Source organism: Periplaneta americana, chromosome 10 (assembly GCF_040183065.1).
Source record: "Periplaneta americana isolate PAMFEO1 chromosome 10, P.americana_PAMFEO1_priV1, whole genome shotgun sequence".
Taxonomy (NCBI): Eukaryota; Metazoa; Arthropoda; class Insecta; order Blattodea; family Blattidae; genus Periplaneta; species Periplaneta americana.
Window position 1 is genome coordinate 112,924,281 of NC_091126.1, and position 18,842 is coordinate 112,943,122.

The 18,842-nt window shown below is 36.2% G+C and overlaps 1 protein-coding gene across 10 annotated transcripts in view; it reads right to left on the bottom strand.

Moving 5' to 3' along the window:
• LOC138707964 (thioredoxin reductase 1, cytoplasmic-like) overlaps window positions 1–18,842 on the bottom strand; it is a 479,245-nt gene that overhangs the window by 331,305 nt on the left and 129,098 nt on the right. For all 10 annotated transcript variants that reach the window (XR_011334488.1, XR_011334491.1, XR_011334487.1 and 7 more), the window contains one exon: window positions 11,020–11,162. Coding sequence is in view for 2 of the 10 variants with exons in the window: in XM_069838056.1 (XP_069694157.1) it covers window positions 11,020–11,162 (143 nt within the window). In the remaining 8 variants the exon portion in view is untranslated. The remainder of the gene's footprint in view (window positions 1–11,019; window positions 11,163–18,842) is intronic.

The window sequence follows — 18,842 nt, forward strand, 5'->3', positions numbered from 1 at the left end:
CACTTATGCCTAACGATTTCCAAGCTTTCTTATTTGTTTGGCTTCCATCACATGTAAAGCCTACAACTTTGCTCCTCCTTCCTCCAGTTGCAAAAATTACTTGGATGAATATTTTTGCAAGAATATCCCCAGGTGCAGCATTTCTACTGGCATAAATCACGACGGGTTGCACCCAGCTTTGCAGGAAGGGAATAAACATGAACACCAAAGCGTGGTTTGCCACTTGATGTTTATTGAGTGTCTGGTGTTAGATCCCCGAAATCAACGAAGCCATCTACTTTAAGTGACGCATTATTAAACTGAATTTCTTCACTAAGTTTTACTTCATTGAATATTAATACACCGTATTTATTATTTTCGTCTCCATCTTTGTAGCACTGTGCAATAGGATCAATGGCGTGTGGATTTACTCCGTAGGGGCATTTAAGTCCCTTACATAATTTTCTTAGGTGTTTTTTCAGAAGGGAGTGGTAGCAATTCATGCTGTAAACAATGTCTGTATCCTTTAGGTGATTTTATTTTAAGCAATAAACTTTCTAAAATGAATTCACTGCTGTACCTCATTCCATTAGAATTCTTAATATTTCATTTTTTTTAACATGGCATCTACTACTATTTTCTGCTTTTTACTGAGACCTGCATTGTCCTTATAATGCAATTCTGTACTTTTAAGTTCGCTTTCTAAAGTGCTGATTCTAGCTTTGGTTGATGACAGACTGACCTTAGCACGCGTTAACTTCCGATTTACATATCTCAGTTGGTTTTCAGATATGCTATTTTTTTCTGAGGATCAGAAGCTACAGTTAGTTCTTTAGAAGAAGAAGAAGAAGAAGAAGAAGAAGAAGAAGAGGAAGAATATTGAATATGAACATAATTTGGTTCACCTCTTGTTTCCAGATGATCTGTCTCTCAGGAAGATAATCTTCATCCTTTCTCTTTCTTTTACAAGGAGTTGTGGATTCTTCAATTTCCCGTATTGGTCGTTTTCGGAATTTGATAGGCGTTGAGAGGTACTTGGGCAGGTTCGGAAAATATGAGGAACTGCACCTGGTTTTAATTTCCACTTCAGTCTCGGCAATTCAACTTTTTCTTTATTCACAATGAACGCGTCTACTTTAACAATAAAATCGTCTGAGAAATGAGAGTCACAAATAGAACTTGTTCGCGACAATGGCCTGTCTTTTCTTGGGATCACCCTCGCCCATTTATAAAATTCGTCCTTGCCCTTATGAGGGGTGAAAAAGTGTTTATTGGCTGCCTTTCCGCCATATCCCACCCTACAACCCAGAACAAAACACGAAGGCATTGCTTCAAATATAACAAGACAAAAACATAATAATCTCACCCTTTAATAAATAAATCGTGAGAGCTACTCACTGGTCACTCATGTACAAATAATTTCAGATTAGTTTATCGGCACTTAAATTATTTAACGCACTTAATTACACTAAAAAAGCAAACGAAATGAACGAACACTCTACTGCTTCTTTTATGGATAATTCGCTTCCAACTGAGCAATACTGATTGCAGCGCCACTAATTCTCTTGGTCACCATCGACAATGCTGAATAGATAGGAGTGCGCACACTTCTTTCTATTCGTTATGGTACTACTGTAGAAAAGTCTTTTGTGGAACAGAAACTCTAATATTTTTAATACTTACTAGAGTATTTACTTATAATGTCCAACACCATATCTTTGTGGAATAGGCCCCTGGAGCAAAGAATGTAAAGTATGTACCTCTAGTAAATTCAGACAAATTTCTTCTCCACCCTTAATGAAGAATGTTGTTAAGCCTTTGGACAAAAGTGAAAGTGCATTTCAGTACTTAAGTTCATTTTCCGTAAAATGACTGACACAGAATTAAAAGATGGTATTTTTGTCAGGCCTCAAATTAAACTATTTCTCAAAGACTATGCTTTTGAATCGAAACTTGGAAATTTCGAATTAGCCACATGACAATCATTCAGAGGTTATAGGCTTTCTAGGGAATAAAAAAGAATAACATTATGAATTTTTAGTCTCTGAACTACTAAGGAGGTATAAAGTAATGGGTTGCTGAATGTCCCTTAAAATTCAATTTTTTCACTCTTAACCTTGATTTTCTTTTTTTTTTCAGAAAACCTTGAGACTGTAGGTGATGACGTGATGAGCAAGCTGAGTACTTTTACCAGGACATCTTTGAGATGGAAAAAGTTATCAGGGACATTGGGATTCAGTCATGTTGGAAGGCTATTGTTGGTTCTTAAAATTGGGGTAAAAGTGAATATAAGAAAATTTTGAATGTATCTAAATTAAAAAAAAAAAAAAAAGAAGATGAAGACAGAGAGAAAATCGTCCACAGATAAACACTTCAGATAAATGTTAATGTGTGGTTTTGATAGCAAACAGTGTGTACAATAATTGCATAATTTTTTTCACTGACATTTAATAAAGGGTCTTTCTGCCAAATTAAAGAATACTGTTTTGGTAATAACGAAATTTTATACATTTTTTTTAAGTAAGAAAATATAAGTATATCTCAAAAACTGTAAGTGATGCATCATTCTGACACCCATTTCCGGAAGTAACGAGTCAATTTCTGTAAGAGTTTGCCTATTTTGTTCGGAATATATAAAATGTTTCGTTTTCTTCCCATCAAGTAACACTTTTTGCTGAAGAAAGAAGCACTATAGACAATAAACTAGATAATATGCTGTATGGAATGTTGAGCCTTTCTGTAGTGCAGAATTAAGCACACAGCATTGTGGCATTGTGTTTGAATGCCACCTGGTTTCCTCTCTTTCCTTCATTTTCCTTTTTTTTTATGTTTTTTGTTTGTCATTTGTTATGGGTTTCCTTCTGCTGTCTACAGATGGTAGCACTGTTTCCTTTTCCTTTCGATAGATATTTATTATGACTTGTTGCTAGATTGGTGGATAAGGCATGGTTATTGGCTAGTTTTTCCTGTTACATTTTCTGACCCATGATAGGTTGGTTTTAAACTATAACCATTTAGATTTTTAGAATGTTGAATATGCTTCTTGGGCATGGAGAAAGCTTGCGCTGATGAGTTGTTGGGTGTCGATCATGATGGAGTAAACATCGACTTCTGCTTCCGCGGCTATGGTATCATGCTACTGTATGTGTTCGTGGCATAATGACTTAGTCTGCTTCATTGAGAAGAGGAATTTTACACTTGTTTGGTCAGGAAATACAGCTATTAGCCGTGGACTTTTCCTTTATGTACAGTTCCCCAAAAAAGAAATGAGACGACTCTTGGTCGTACAACACGGTTCACGCGATATCGAGTAGCCAAGAAGACATTTGGTCGTGCATCCTACTCCAAAGTACACAACAGTGCAAAATGTTATCAGTTGTCTATTTCTTACATCCTTGATCATTTACCTTTCATAAAAGTTTGAAATATATCGTGTAACACGAAAGTCATTCGACAAAGTGGGAGAAAAATATGACGCGGCAAAGACAGCAAGGAACATTGTAAGAGACAGCAAGGAACATTTAAGGACCACGACAAGGACAATGATCAGGACCATAACATATTACAAGAAACACGACAAACCCCACAAGGATTATGATAAATACCATGACATGGACCACGATAAGGACAAAGATCAGGACCACGATAATATACAACAAGAAACACGACAAACACCACGACAAGGACTACGATAAATACCACGATATGGACCACGATAAAGATTACATGGATCAGGACTACGAAAAGGATTAGAAAGATAATGAGGACAATGATAAGACCATGACAAAGATATCAACGACCTCTATAAGGATCACGAAAAAGACAAAGATATGGACAAGGACCACAATAAGCATCACATCAACCACAGTAAGGAAAACGATAAGGATCACAACATGGACCACGACAAGAATCACGATTAGAACTACGACAGAGACCATGGTAAGGATCAAGACATGAAACACAAGCTTAAAAATAAGAACCACAATAAGGACTTCGATAAGGACCACGTCAAGGACGACGATATGGTTTGCGACAAGGACGATGATAAGAATCACAATATGGACCATGATAAGGGTTACGACAGTGACCAGGATAAGGATCACGGCGTGAACTGCGACAAGAACCATGGCAAGGATCATGATAAGGACCACGACATGGGCCACGCTAAGGATCACAGACATGGACAACAATAACACCACGACTAATATCTCGATAAGGATCACGACATGTACAATGACAAACACAAGAAGGATCACGGTAGGAACCACGACATGGACCACGATAAGGACTTCAAAATTTACCGTGATAAGGACCATGATAAAGGCAAGAAATACCACTATAAAGACTATGACAAGGACAAGTGGAACGTTCAAGACCATTACAATGGAACAAGCATTATGATACAGATAATGGAAAAACAACAAGGACCACTCTAACGGCTGCGATAAAGACAAGGACCATGATAAGGATCACGACATAGAGCATGATAAGCATCACAACGATTACGATAAGAACACAATATGGAGAATGATAAATAACACAATATGGATCATGTCAAGGACGAGTTAGTTAGCTAGTTAGTGTGATTTAAAAAAGTCGCGTCAGCAACTCTGGCTATTTGCGCCCTTAAGGACCACGAAAGGACTATAATAAGAACCATAAAAGGACCACGAAAGAATCGCGAGGTAAGTAAGTGTAGAAGTGTGAAGGACTTGGAAAGAGAGAACTAGGGAATGAAAATTTCTATGTTCATTAAACCATAGCCAGTTTAGAGTTTGGAAGGATGGAGTAATGTGGTCAGCACAATGGAAATTGCAGCTGAAGCAAACACAAGATTAATGAACACATTGTATCTTTGCGACTGGTAGATCTCAGTGAAGTGAAATGTATAATTGCTGAAGGTATAGTGAATGCTTTAATGAATCATTTAAAGATTTTAGGTTTTCACTAAGAATTTCTAACGAAAATTTTCTTTCCACTGCAACTGATAGGACAGCAGTAATGTTAAGGAATAAGAAAGGTGTTGTTACATAGCTTAAGCAAGCTTTTCCACAAATAGTATGTTGGCACTGTGCAACCACAAACTAGAGCTGTCAGTCAGAGATGTCATGAAAAACGATTTTCCTTCACATATCAAACACTTTAAACTTTTCCTGGACAAGCTCTATCCCCTCTACCAACAGTCGCGAAAATATGCCAGAGAACTAAAAAAACACGCAGAACAGCTTGAGTCCCAGATACTTAAAATTGGCAAAGTTGTTGGGTACTCTAGCTTTACAAGTATTTCAGCAGTATGGAGAAATTATAGGGCATTCATTAATTTCACATTTCACCAGTGCTAAGAGTGATGAAACTTGAGACAATACTGAGAAGTTAATGTATGAGTGTCTTCTAAACAAGATTACAAATATCAATTTCATTTTAGATATGGCTTTAATGTGTGATTCACTACAGGAGTTGTCTGAACTTAGTCTCGAACTGCAAGCATGTGACATTACACTTCATACTGCCACCCAAAAAATAAGACAGATCAGTATGAAAAAAAACTTAAAATTGTTTAACAACACATTAAAAGTGTTAAAATTTAAAAAAAAAGTTATGTACCTTAGACAGATGTCCTATTTTGACGCCGGTGCTGCGTCATCTTCAGTGTCCTACGAACTACTGTTGTTCCTGTTGAACTTGCATTCTGCCATTTGCATTCGTCAGTTGCAGGGGTGGGAGTGTGTTGCTCCTATGTTGGGAGGTGGTTGTTTGTGTGCTATGTATCATGATATATTAATGTGTGGGTATTGAACTGTAATTGTGTATTAAGTAAATGTTGTGGGTGTGCTATTGTATGTTTGTATATTTCGTATTGTTCTAAGAACTGTGAACTTTTTGGTGTGATGTGTAGGATTTCCATATCGGTTTCTAAGTTATTGTAGTCATGATTATTGTTGATAATATGTTCTGCGTAATTTGATGTGATGTAGGGTTTGGTTATAGCTTTAATGTGTTCATTATATCTTGTTTGAAAGGTTCTTCCTTTCTGTCCTATGTAAAAATGTGGACAACTATTGCAATTTAGTTTGTAAACGCCAGTTGAATTATATTTATTTGAATGTTTGATGTGATTATTTAGATATTTCTGTGTTGTGTTATTTTGTTTTGCATTCTATCTTGTATTTTAGTTTTCTGAATGAAGTTGCAATTTTGTAAGTATTGGTATTGTGATATGTTAATGTTATGTATTTATTCTCACGCAGTGTTTATGTTGGTTTGTTTGTTTTTTTTTTTTTGTTTTGCCTTCTTTATTAGTGTGTCTATCATGTTAGGGTTATATCGATTGTCTTGTGCTATATATTTTATTGTGTTTAGTTCTTCAGTACAGTTGTCATTGTTCATTGGTATGTCAATTAATCTGTGTGTCATTGTACGGAAAGCTTACCAATACTTACAAAATTGCAACTTCATTCAGAAAACTAAAATACAAGATAGCATACAAAACAAAATAATACAACACAGAAATATCTAAATAATCACATCAAACATTCAAATAAATATAATTCAACTGGCATTTACAAACTAAAATGCAATAGTTGTCCACATTTTTACATAGGACAGAAAGGAAGAACCTTTCAAACAAGATATAATGAACACGTTAAAGCTATAACCAAACCCTACATCACATCAAATTACGCAGAACATATTATCAACAATAATCATGACTACAATAATATAGAAACAGATATGGAAATTCTACACATCACACCAAAAAGCCCACAGTTAAACATCTTAGAACAATACGAAATATACAAACATACAATAACACATCCACAACATATACTTAATACACAATTACAGTTCAATGCCCACACATTATTTGATATCATGATACATAGCACAGAACCAATCACTCCCCACCATATGAGCAACACACCCCCACCCCTACAACTAACGAATGCAAATGGCAGAATGCAAGATCAACAGGAACAACAGTAGTTCGTAGGACACTGAAGATGACGCAGCACAGGCGTCGAAACGGGCTGTCTAAGGTACATAACTTTTTTTTTAAATTTTAACACTTTTAACGTGTCGTTAAACAATTTTAAGTTTATTAAACAGAGTGTTAACGTGAACCAGTATCAATGAGATCAGTATGTTTCAAGAGAGAAAATTAAATATAGGTCCATATTACAGTGAGCACTTAAAGCAAAGAAAAAGTTACAATTCAGGGAATTTTTCTTCAAAGTGGAAATAGAGAGGGGCCCAAGGGTTGTACAGGGTTGTTTCCGATCTCTGATAACGAATTTGAATGACATCATGTCCGTCATGATCACATGACAGCTGAACTGTGGCGCGAAGTGACAGACCAGTAGTGAGTGATCACATACTCAAGAGTGCATGACGACACACAGCAGAAATTCCCAAGAAAATCGAGCCTTTTTGGGAGGGGTATATTACGACCCTTTCCAATGCCAAGTACAGTTAAGTGAAAATAAAAGAAGCCTGCAATAAACGAGGTTTCGTTATTTCCAAGAAAGGCATCTTCTGTGTACTTAATAAGATTGGTAAAGCTCGAATGGAATTAATTTGTATCATCTCGGGGAGTGCGGCGACTTGTGATTGGGGGGGGGGAGTGAATTTGTTTGCTTTTTCCACTCTGGAATTAATCCCATCCGAGCTTTGCCAGTCTTATTAGGTACACACAAGATGCCTTTCTTGGAAATAACGAAACCACATTTTCTGCAGGCTCCTATGATTTTCACATAACTGTACTTGGCATTGGAAAGGACTGTTATGTACCCATCCCAAAAAGGCTCGATTTTCTTGGGCATTGCTATTGTGATACACCGTGCACTCTGATTATGAAATCACTCACTACTGGTCTGTCACTTCTCACTGCAATTCAGCTGTCAGTGTGTTTCCTGAGGCATACGATGTCATTCAAATTCATTATCAGAGATTGGACACAACCCTGTATTAACCCAGCCTCATTTTATGATGAAAGTTTAAGCCAACAAATGGAAAATAGACTTTTGAACAATTAGGACAGTAACATTTCTATATGGACTTGCTGGCCAGACAATCCTACATTAACTTTTGGTGAAAAGGAAATTAGAAATTTATGTTAAAGATTTAGAGTTCATCAGAGAAAAACAATCAGAAGTTTTCGGGAATTCTTAGAGGAAGAATAATATCCAGCATCTACTATCTCTGCTAAACATAATTAACAGCATTCCAATATCCACCAGTAAATGTGAGAGGGGATTTTCACAAATGAACTTGGTGTTAACCCCATTAAGAACTTCACTACATATGAAGACTTGCCAATTTGATGTTCATCGAACTGGTAGGACCACTTTTGCAAGCCAGCAGAATATGTGGAGACCTGGTTCCTTAAAGGAAGACATCTGGCTACACATAACAAGAGCTAGGAGCAGAAGCTTGAGAAACATGACAGTGATGTTCTAATACCAATTTGGAAGCTGCTGTAAACAGTCATTTCTTCTGGTAGCTATTTTGCTAATATTAATTTTTCATATTGCTATATAGTTAAGGTGCATATTATGATTACATTCTAAAACATTTTTATGATAATATCCTTTCTTACGATTATGCTTTCTTAACATAAGTCACGGGTCTCATAGTGTGTGCCACTTAACTTTTTTCTAGAAAATCAGCAATGCAGAAATGAAATAATTTTCTATGCACACATGAGAACACAAAACTTTCCCGCTTCAGATATAATTTATGATTAAATCATATACTTTTTGAAACTATTTTATTCTTATTTCAGTTTCCTAAGTACATAATATTCAATATCTCAGAAACAGTCTTTTCTGGGGACACGTGGATTATTTCGTTTCATTCTCCAAATTCATTCTAGCTAATTAAATATTCAAGATGGAAAACGTTTCAAGAAATGTTTAGTAAATTGCAATTTTGTGTTTTTTTACAGTAAAATGGGGTGAATAAGGACAGTTTTTAATGTTTTTCATATATAAATCTAGTAATATTGAAGACTATGTTTATTTCTTACTTTATTTCGAAACACAGGGTATTAGTAGACTGTTTTTTGCTTATTCTACTTCCAAAGTGTTACAAGAACATATATTTATGTTCAAAATGTGACCTTGTTCACCCCAAACATGGGGTCAATAGGGACAATGCTATAAAAATATTGTCTGTCACTATTCAAACATGTACTAGGGACAATACGGATATAAAAATTCTTTTTAAAAATACATACTACCATTTTACGAACATGAAATCAATAATATCTACTTAAAGACATGTCTACCCCTCCTGATTGTTGTTTCTTTCAAAATCTATACTACATCAGATTGGTCGAATTCTGATATGTCCTGTATGTGGGGAACACATATATATTATACTCCTTGGACAATTGTCTGAGAAATGATACCTTTTAAGTTACACCTTCCTTTATCACTTTTACAACTGTCCCAATGAAGTGTTGTAGCTGTTGATTGCAACTTTCACTCATTCTCTGATTTGAATATTTTGTGAAATGGGAACTGTTTCCCTGACGTCAGTATCACTCTGATTCAAGTTTTCCTGTTTCACTAGCACTCTCATCACTTCATCAATACAGGTTTCATTGGTTTCATCTATTAAATCATGTGTTCGAACAGTCCTGCCTGCTGGTGCATTAAGTTTCCCTTTCCTTCTAGGTTTGCTCTGTTGGTTTTCATTCCCATATCTCAGCTCTTTCAGGAACTGTGTTAAGCTGTCATTGACGTCATCAGCTTCATCTTATACATTTGGCAACATTTTTTAAATTTTATTTTCATTGAGAGGATAAATTCCAGCCTCTCTGAACCCTGAACGTAATTATGTCAAAGCAGTTCACTGGGTATCGCCACTCTGAACATTTCAAAATGCTTTTTACAAGCATTGTCTTACAATTTGGGGTTAGAGTTGTTTAGCCTTCTTCCTTTTTTTGAATGTTCAGCTCAACTGGACTCAATTTGTTATATCTCTGGAGTGTGGATTTGAGACTCCATATCTCTCTGCTGCATTTCAAAGAGACATTCCTACTTTTATAACATCTAAAGCCTTTTCCAATACATCCTGCGAGACAGGCTTGTGGCATTTTCCCCTTGGATTACTTTCGTATTGTCTATCCATGGTGTCCCTATTCACCCCAACAAAACAATATGAATGACAGTTTTAAGCCTGTTGTCCAAAAGATAATATTATTAACTTTTAATCATATTTTTTTTCATTCACATAGCCTCAAAAACAACTATATAATTACCTGATTATGGTTTCAACTATAGTCAAGAAATAAGAATTAATTTGCAGTAGAAGTTTCCCACTATAGGGTATGTGTACTTTGAAAAACAGCAGATGTAACTTAGCATACCTGCCAGCACCAAATACATCGAAATTCGAAATAATCGACAGGTATACAACATAACAAACAATCCCAGAATTAGGAATGGCTAATTGTTACATGTTTACCCCATATTTTATAGTAATTATCGTCCGAAATAACATTTTCTCCACAATGCTGTCCCTATTCACCTTTGTGTCTCAATTCACCCCATTCTACAGTTGATTTTTCATAAAATATTACTGTTTTACATGTAAAATCATTCCTGAAAGAAGTAACTCATAGAAAGACATTGAATATGAACGATACTTGTCCAATGACATAGGGGAAATTGCTGTATATATGCCAAAGACATTTTTTTTTTTTCATATAAAGCATGATGAAAACGTGTGGTGAATTGTGAAAACTCGAAATAGATTTTTTGCTGCATCACAGTACTTTCTCTTCATATAATAATAAAGTAAATAAATTAAAATTTTGACATAAACTAAAAATATATACAATCTAAGACAAATCATTTCACGTGACACAAAGGCACACATCACAGTGAAAAAATGTTGATAAAAATGTACTTAGCAATAGTAGAGCAAAAATGTTATGTATCAACCCTAATTATAGCTGATAATATGAAAAACAGTTAGTATATTTGGACAGATTACAGACATTTTACATGTAATAATACAAGAAGTAACACTTACCTCTACAGTATGATTGTCTACAAATTTAGCATATGCATTAATGTAAGTTACACATTTCTCTTTGAGCACTTTACGATATCCAAAGTTCAGTGACTTGATGTAGTTCTGTACTTCAGTTACCATATTTTGCCAGTTATGGTTGACTGCAAAGAAACAAAAGTAAATAATAAATAAGCAAAAAAAGACTGAGATCAAATAAAGAGTTCATAATCAGATGTAGCACACCAGCATAAAATGGAAAACTGAAATTCATGAGTACATGTGGGAAGATGATATAACAAGGACAAGAATAATAATCTTTTATAATTTCTGTGTGCTGATCACGAATATGACACTGGAACATTTCCAAGAACTAACATTTTTTCAGAAACTGAAGTTTTGTAGTCGTGAACAGTACAAAAACATGACTAATTTTAAGGGAAAGATTGTTCCAGAGCCAGGCATTGAACCCAGGATCAATGCGCCAATGCTCTACTGACTGAGCTATCCAGGAACTCTACCAGACCTCGGCTCAATTATTCCCTTGAGTCGGTGTCTGGTAGAGTTCCTGGGTAGCTCAGTCAGTTGAGCTGAGGTCTGACAATATGTTCCTGGGTAGCTCAGTCGGCAGAGCATTGGCATGTACAGCCAAATGTTCAGGTTGGATGTCTGTCCCAGAACAATTTTTCCCTTGAAATTATCAAGTCAGCTTACACGGAGCTATACCTGAAAGTCAAATCTGTAGTATAAAAACATGTTAAAAGTGACATATTGAATCAGATTCCTTTCTTTAATGTGGTTCGTTCACATAATGATGTAGCATTTCCGTGCTTCTAATATACCATTTGAAATATACTTTTCTGGTCTAGATGAATGCTACATTCCAAGGTAGTTTGTTTTATTATCCTTATTACGCAGATTGAAAAAAAGGGGTGACCATTATATCTGCTTATCACCAACTGTGGAAAAGAATATACAGTTGTTAAAATGAACATTTTATCAATTCGTATTGGTTGTGGAAGGTTCATGTGCAGTATGCCTACTATTGTTTTGCAGTAGCATAATAATGAATCACATGCTGGATAGGCAGATTTAGAGGGGCTTGATTCAGGAGGTCAAGGCCAATATCAGGCTGTAACACCATAGCAGCAGCAGCAGTAATGAATCACAAACACTGTTTGAGTCAAAATTCTCCAAATGGTTTTTGTTATGTCTGTAGTCAATTTACCTTAAATTCGAAATGGCAATCAATTACAAACATTGCAAAAAATGTATTATCATTACTTGGTTTTCAAGTGGATGAACAGGAAAAAACTTTGTCATCACACATGTTGTGTTAACATGTTATTTAAAGATAACAGAATTGTTAAGAGGGAAAAACAATATGCTTTTTGCTAATCCAATAAGTCAATGAGAACCTACCAGTGATTGTGAGGACCTCCTTTCAGCCATAATACTCATTCCACTCTCACATGAACTTCCTAACGATATTCCTGCACCGAGAGAGGAAGATCCCACCATTTCACAGGAACAAGAGTCATCAAAATTCTCAGCATATCCCTCAACATTTGCTGATTCTATTTTATTCCCAAACACAATAAACATCTGATATGTTGGAACTTAATGACTCAGGAATTTATGTCCTTCCAAGCAACAGGCGAATCTATTAGCTTCTAGATTGCAACAGTGGAACTTATTAGTAAAGGATACTAACATTTCAACGTTTAGGAAACTAAATGATAAGTTGACAAGTTATTTTGCAGTGGAAGGTTCTGTTTACACCTGCAGAAATAAGAACAAATTTATGGATGAATTAGGTATTGAGTATAATGAAGAAGAATGTAGACTATTAATATATTAATCTAATGCGAGTTTGAAAGGAGTTTTGTTGCGCACTGGGATTACACCTTCCATTGCAGTGACTCATTCATTAGCTATGAAAGAAATCTATGAGAATACATCACTAATACTGAATACAATAAATTACAAGGAATCTTGTTGGTTAATCTGTGGTGATTTCGAAGTATAGAACAGCTCCAAACTGATGGCACATGCTTGTGTGAGAGAAGTAAACTGACAGGAAGGGATGGTAAGCGGAGCAACATGATTTGCCCCGTCATGCAGCAGGAAGAAGTAGAGAGCATACCCGCCAGCAGTCGTGAATGCACGCTGGTGCTGTAAGAGACCTGCGGGTAAGAGGCGCTAGCCCGAGAGTGCACTGAGTTGATGACCGCTGATCTAGCGAAGGCGGGAATAGTCCTCTTTTTCTAGCAGAAGACAGTCAGAAGGAAATGCGGTGTGGTGAGTGTGTAGTAAACTTATGACAGAAAACATACATCCCTAAATCTGACGTATAATTACAAATTGTAAGATTTATTTTGGTTCACGCATGTAGCATTAATGAAATTAAACAAATAATATAAGAGCAATAACAGAGAATTACAAAATCATATTAGTATAATATAATACTAAAATGCTAACTAACTGATATTTTGTGGTCAGGTAGTAATACAGCTCGAGAAGCAATCTCAAAGCATGAGAACCAACTTCATATTAACCCATACACCCCCATTCTACCCCAAAAAGTAGGCTCGTCCCTAAGGAAGACGAAAATCGGTTTCTGAGTAGATGCCACCATTTCAGAGCTGGATTATAACAGCTTTGTTGCTTGGATTGTATTGGTGTGGGGGTTTGCTAAGTTCTGTTCCTTATGTTCATGGAATCATTGAGTAACAACACATCTGGTAAAGGAGTTGCCTACTCGAGAAGATAATGTTACTAGTGAGCATAATGTTAAATTGTGAAACGCAAAACAGAACTTTTTCCTCCATTGCACATAAAACTAGGCCTGATGACAAATTTTGTGACAACTCTAATTAAAACTGGTGAAGCTTTTTAATACTTGAAGACTCAGTTTTCTAAACTAATTGATGCTAAATTAAAAAAATAGCTATTTTTCAGCCTATAAACTGAAAACTTTTGAGAGACAGTATTTTTGAGAAAAACTTAAACCTAAAGAATCAGAAGTATGGGAATCTTCTGCAGCTAATGCAAAGGGTTTTTAGAGAATCACAGGGCAAAAAAATAAAGCGTTGCTGAGATATTATTAAAATAAAACATTCTATATGTTGCTAAATATCCACTTCTTACATTTGCATTTGGACGTCCTTCCAAATATCTTGGGGATTGTAAGCAAGATTGGAACTTGATGTGTAAAAAACATTTTCTACACGACATGAGAAATATGCTTTCCAATCCCCCCACTCAAGTGGTGATGCTCCTGAAAAGTCAATGTCACCATAAGAGTGTAATGTTATGCTCAGTTTAACTCACTACATGATACATGTGAGATGTGAGAGGTGTCAACTGATATTGATAATGTAATCAAATCACCATATTATACTATTTTTTAAGTAGGTTATTTTACGACGATTTATCAACAGCTTAGGTTATTTAGCATCTGAATGAGATGAAGGTGATAATGCTGGTGAAATGAGCCCGGGGTCCAGCACCGAAAGTTACCCAGCATTTGCTCATATTGGGATGAGGGAAAACCCCGGAAAAAACTTCAACCAGGTAATTTGCCCTGACCGGGAATCGAACCTAGACAACCTGGTTTCACGGCCAGATGCGCTAGCTGTTACTCCACAGATGTGGACTACCATATTATACTAACATGCTGACCCTAGCATTCCTCATTTTTAAGAAACAAGAAACAAGTTATATAATTCTAATCCAGAACCTCTTTCTGAAAACAATAAATAGAAGCTTAAGAACTACAATTTGCTCAGCTTATAGAACTACAGCTCGTCCAAGTCAATTCTATGCATGGGGATATCGGGAAGGAATATGGAAGTAAACATGGTTGCCACAAAGGTCATTTGACACTCTGATTTCAATGCATTCACATAATTTAAAATACACTACAGAGTATACACATTTCTCGTCTGTCTTTGTCTTCAGCTAATGTCAGCTGTGATATAACAGTTGTGCTCTCTTCCCAACCCACAAACACCATCACCTTTGTCCACACTAACCAAATTGAATGCAAAATTTCGCTCTCCAGTTTTATACCATCTCAAGCAGAAGTAACAGAACTTAAAGTAAAAGTAATTAAATAATTAATGCTTAATTGTGAAAATCACTTAACAACACGAGAAACTAATTTAGATTGAAAAAATCGATTTTCCTTTTTTGCTTTAAAAATCGAGAAAGGTTTAATTTATGTATCTGCAGTGCTCGGGAAAAGTGACATAAGTCAGTTTCCACAAACCTTTTTTGATAATTTATTGACAACTTACGGAACATCTGCTCGCTTGGAAAAAAATACATAAGTATTTCTCCCATTACAATAATTCATACAGAAAAAATCAAATCAACATAAAACAGTGTAAGTTGTCAATAAATTATCAAAAAAGGTTTGTGGAAACTGAATTATGTCACTTTTCCCGAGCACTGCAGATATCTGCATGGCTATTTTTTTTCATTTTTGTGCATTAAATGCCAACCTTATTTCGGAAAGTGACCAAACACTGAGTGCATCTAGAAAAAAGTTAGTTTCATGTAAACCTCAGGATCATGATAGCTTTTTTTTTGTAAATAGTGTTTCTAATGATAGTGTCATAATAGATATAAATAAAATTTCTAATTTGGTTAGCAAGTTTAGTAAATGTAAATACTGTGAAAATACTGTGTAAAAATCACAGAAAATGTTTATAGTGGGAAAGGTATAGCCACAAACTTATAATTTTATATGTTACTATGATGTACCAAAGTACTTATGATATTTCCTTGGAGATATTCTGGGTCATCATATTGTGACGGCCACGTGAGATTCGATCTCACAACCGGCGGAGGAAGGGCTAGGTCGGCCGTGATTCAGGCGGGTTGAGTGTGCATCTGATTCCTGGGGCATGTGCTGTGGCAGAGAGAGGAGAGGAGAGAGAGCGACTGCGTCAGAGAGGGGAGATATCCAGATAATCCGAGAATGGCATCTTCCGGAAATTTCGAGCAATCGTACTTTCTCGCAACTATGGTGTGGTTATAAATTACGACACGCGAGTGAACTTGAGCAGTTTAGTTAGTTGCAGTGTTGTTGTAGTCGGTGAACAGCAAGCCAGACAGTCTTGTGTAGCAGTGAAGCCAGCTTCGAGACCGGAGTCCGACTTGAGTGTGTCCGCAGCTGTGCGAGTGCCCGAAGTCCTGAGTTCGAGTGCAGTGGACCGCAGTTGGGGGGACCTGAGTTCGAGGTTCAGTGGACTGTCTCTGAAGGACTGTGGTTCGAGATACTGTGAACTTGAGTGACTGAGCTAGAAGAACTAGCCAAGGCAAACGAACTGTGAACTGAGAACTGACAGTTCTGATTTGTAAATAGTGCTTTGTGAACATTAGTTAAAATTAACAGTTCATTGTTGTTCTCAATAATCCAAGTAAATTGTCATTGTCGTCTGTGTAGTGCAATAACGAATACTGTGTAACTGTGTGGAGTGGAAATCCCATTCTTGACGGGAGTAGAAATGAATTGTAGAAAGTGAAGAGTTATTGTTGTAAGAATTAAACTACATTATTGTTTTGAATTTTAACGTTACAATATGATGAAAGATGAGTGGAACAGAGAAAATTCTCTCCAGCACCGGGATTTGAACCTGGGTTTTCAGCTCTACGTGCTGATGCTCTATCCACTAAGCCACACCGGATTCCCATCCCAATGTCAGATCGAATCCTCTCAGTTTAAGTTCCACCTCTTGGGTCCCCTCTAGTGGCCTACCCTCATGCACTGCATCACAGATGTATGACAGTGGGACCATGTCCACACACATGTGCAGAGGTGCACTCGTTATGAGTGACAATGGCCAGGATCCGACGGAATAAGCGCTGTCTTAAATCACTAAGGGTGCTATGCATAGACATTTTGCTAGCCCACACTACAAGCGTGCTAAACTAGCCACAGCTATCGAGTGATTACTTATACAGGATTCATATCATATATCGCTAACACTGGTTTATGAATACGAAAAACGTTAGTTCGCTGATCATCCACCGGAAGCCCGTGCTAAGAATGTCTATGAATACTATGAACATGGCCCTAAGTGATTATTTGCATATCACATATTATTATGCTGTACCGAAGTACATATGATATTTCCGTGCAGATATTCTGCGTCGTCATATGATGAAAGATGAGTGGAACGGAAAAAAATTCTCTGCACATGTGTGTGGACATGGTCCCACTGTCATACATCTATGACGCAGTGCATGAGGGTAGGCCACTAGAGAGAACCCAAGATGTGGAACTTAAATTGAGAGGATTCGATCTGACATCGGGATGGGAATCCGGTGTGGCTTAGTGAATAGAGCATCAGCACGTAGAGCTGAAAACCCAGGTTCAAATCCCGGTGCTGGAGAGAATTTTTCTCCGTTCCACTCATCTTTCATCATATGATGATGATGCAGAATATCTGCACGGAAATATCATATGTAACTTGGGTACATCATAATAATATATGATATGCGAATGAATAATCACTTAGTGATTTAAGACGGTGCTTATTCTGTCGCATACCGGCCATTTAGTCACTCATAATGAGTGCACCTCTGCACATGTGATTGGACATGGTCCCACTGTCATACATCTATGATGCAGTGCATGGAGTAGGCCACTAGAGGGAACCCAAGAGGTGGAACTTAAACTGAGAGGATTCGATTCGACATCGGGATGGGAATCCAGCATGGCTTAGTGGATAGAGCTCAGCGCATAGAGCTGAAAACCCAGGTTCAAATTCCGGTGCCAGAGAGAATTTTTCTTTGTTCCACTCATCTTTCATTATAATTTTTTGTGCAATATACAATGCCAATGATAGTATTATGTCTTCAAGTAAAGTTGAACATTCTGAGGTTAATTTGAGATTGGCATATGGACTGAGGTGTAATAGTAAGGGTAAGAAAGGCTGCACAAACATTTTGTGGCATCATGAATCTGATATCTTTCATCTTTAGGAACCTGCTACTCAAAAACAGTTAAAGATACAAAGACGATTTTTTGCATGGTTATACATTTTTTACAGTTCAATTCACGAGGTGAAGAATTACTGTTGTATATTGTAAGGTATAAAAGTTAAAGCATTAATTGTGTTGAAAATTTATGTGAAAATTAATGTACAATTAATTAAATTTTTTAAATTGAAATTCATACCATAAATTAATGATATAACTCACCTCACACGTCAAACAAGATATGGACAGTAAAATATAAAAATTTGATCAAGATGTGAATGTTAATTTTCGTGTAGCAGGTTCCTACATATGGGGTGATTCACAAGAATTTACAGTCACTTACGAAGCTTATTTGCGAAGACATTCTGAGCAAAAAAAAGTCATATAAACATGTGTTCTAATCTCAATATTTTCAGAGTTACATTAATTTGAATTTGTTTGTAAAATACCATTAATCTTTAGTTTTAAGGGTAAAAAAATATTAGAGGAAAAGAATGAACTGTTCAGTAGTAACATTTATTTAATTAGCTAATATTCTGAAACTAGAAATGTGTAGTGTATTCCATAGTTGCTTTGTACAGATTTTTTTTTTTTCGATTTTTAACTACAAATTACATTTTTCTTACGCACTTATCACACAATTGTTACAAATCACACCACTCTTGTAAATTCTTCAAGACTGTACATTAGGATACATAATTAAACTGTATAGGCTCAAGTTCCTAAAGTCGTACGATTTGTAACAATTTTTGTGATAAGTGCGTAAGAATAATGTAATCTTTAGTTAAAAATTGAAACACAAAATCTGTACAATGCAATTAACAACACATTTTTAGCTTCAGAATACTAGC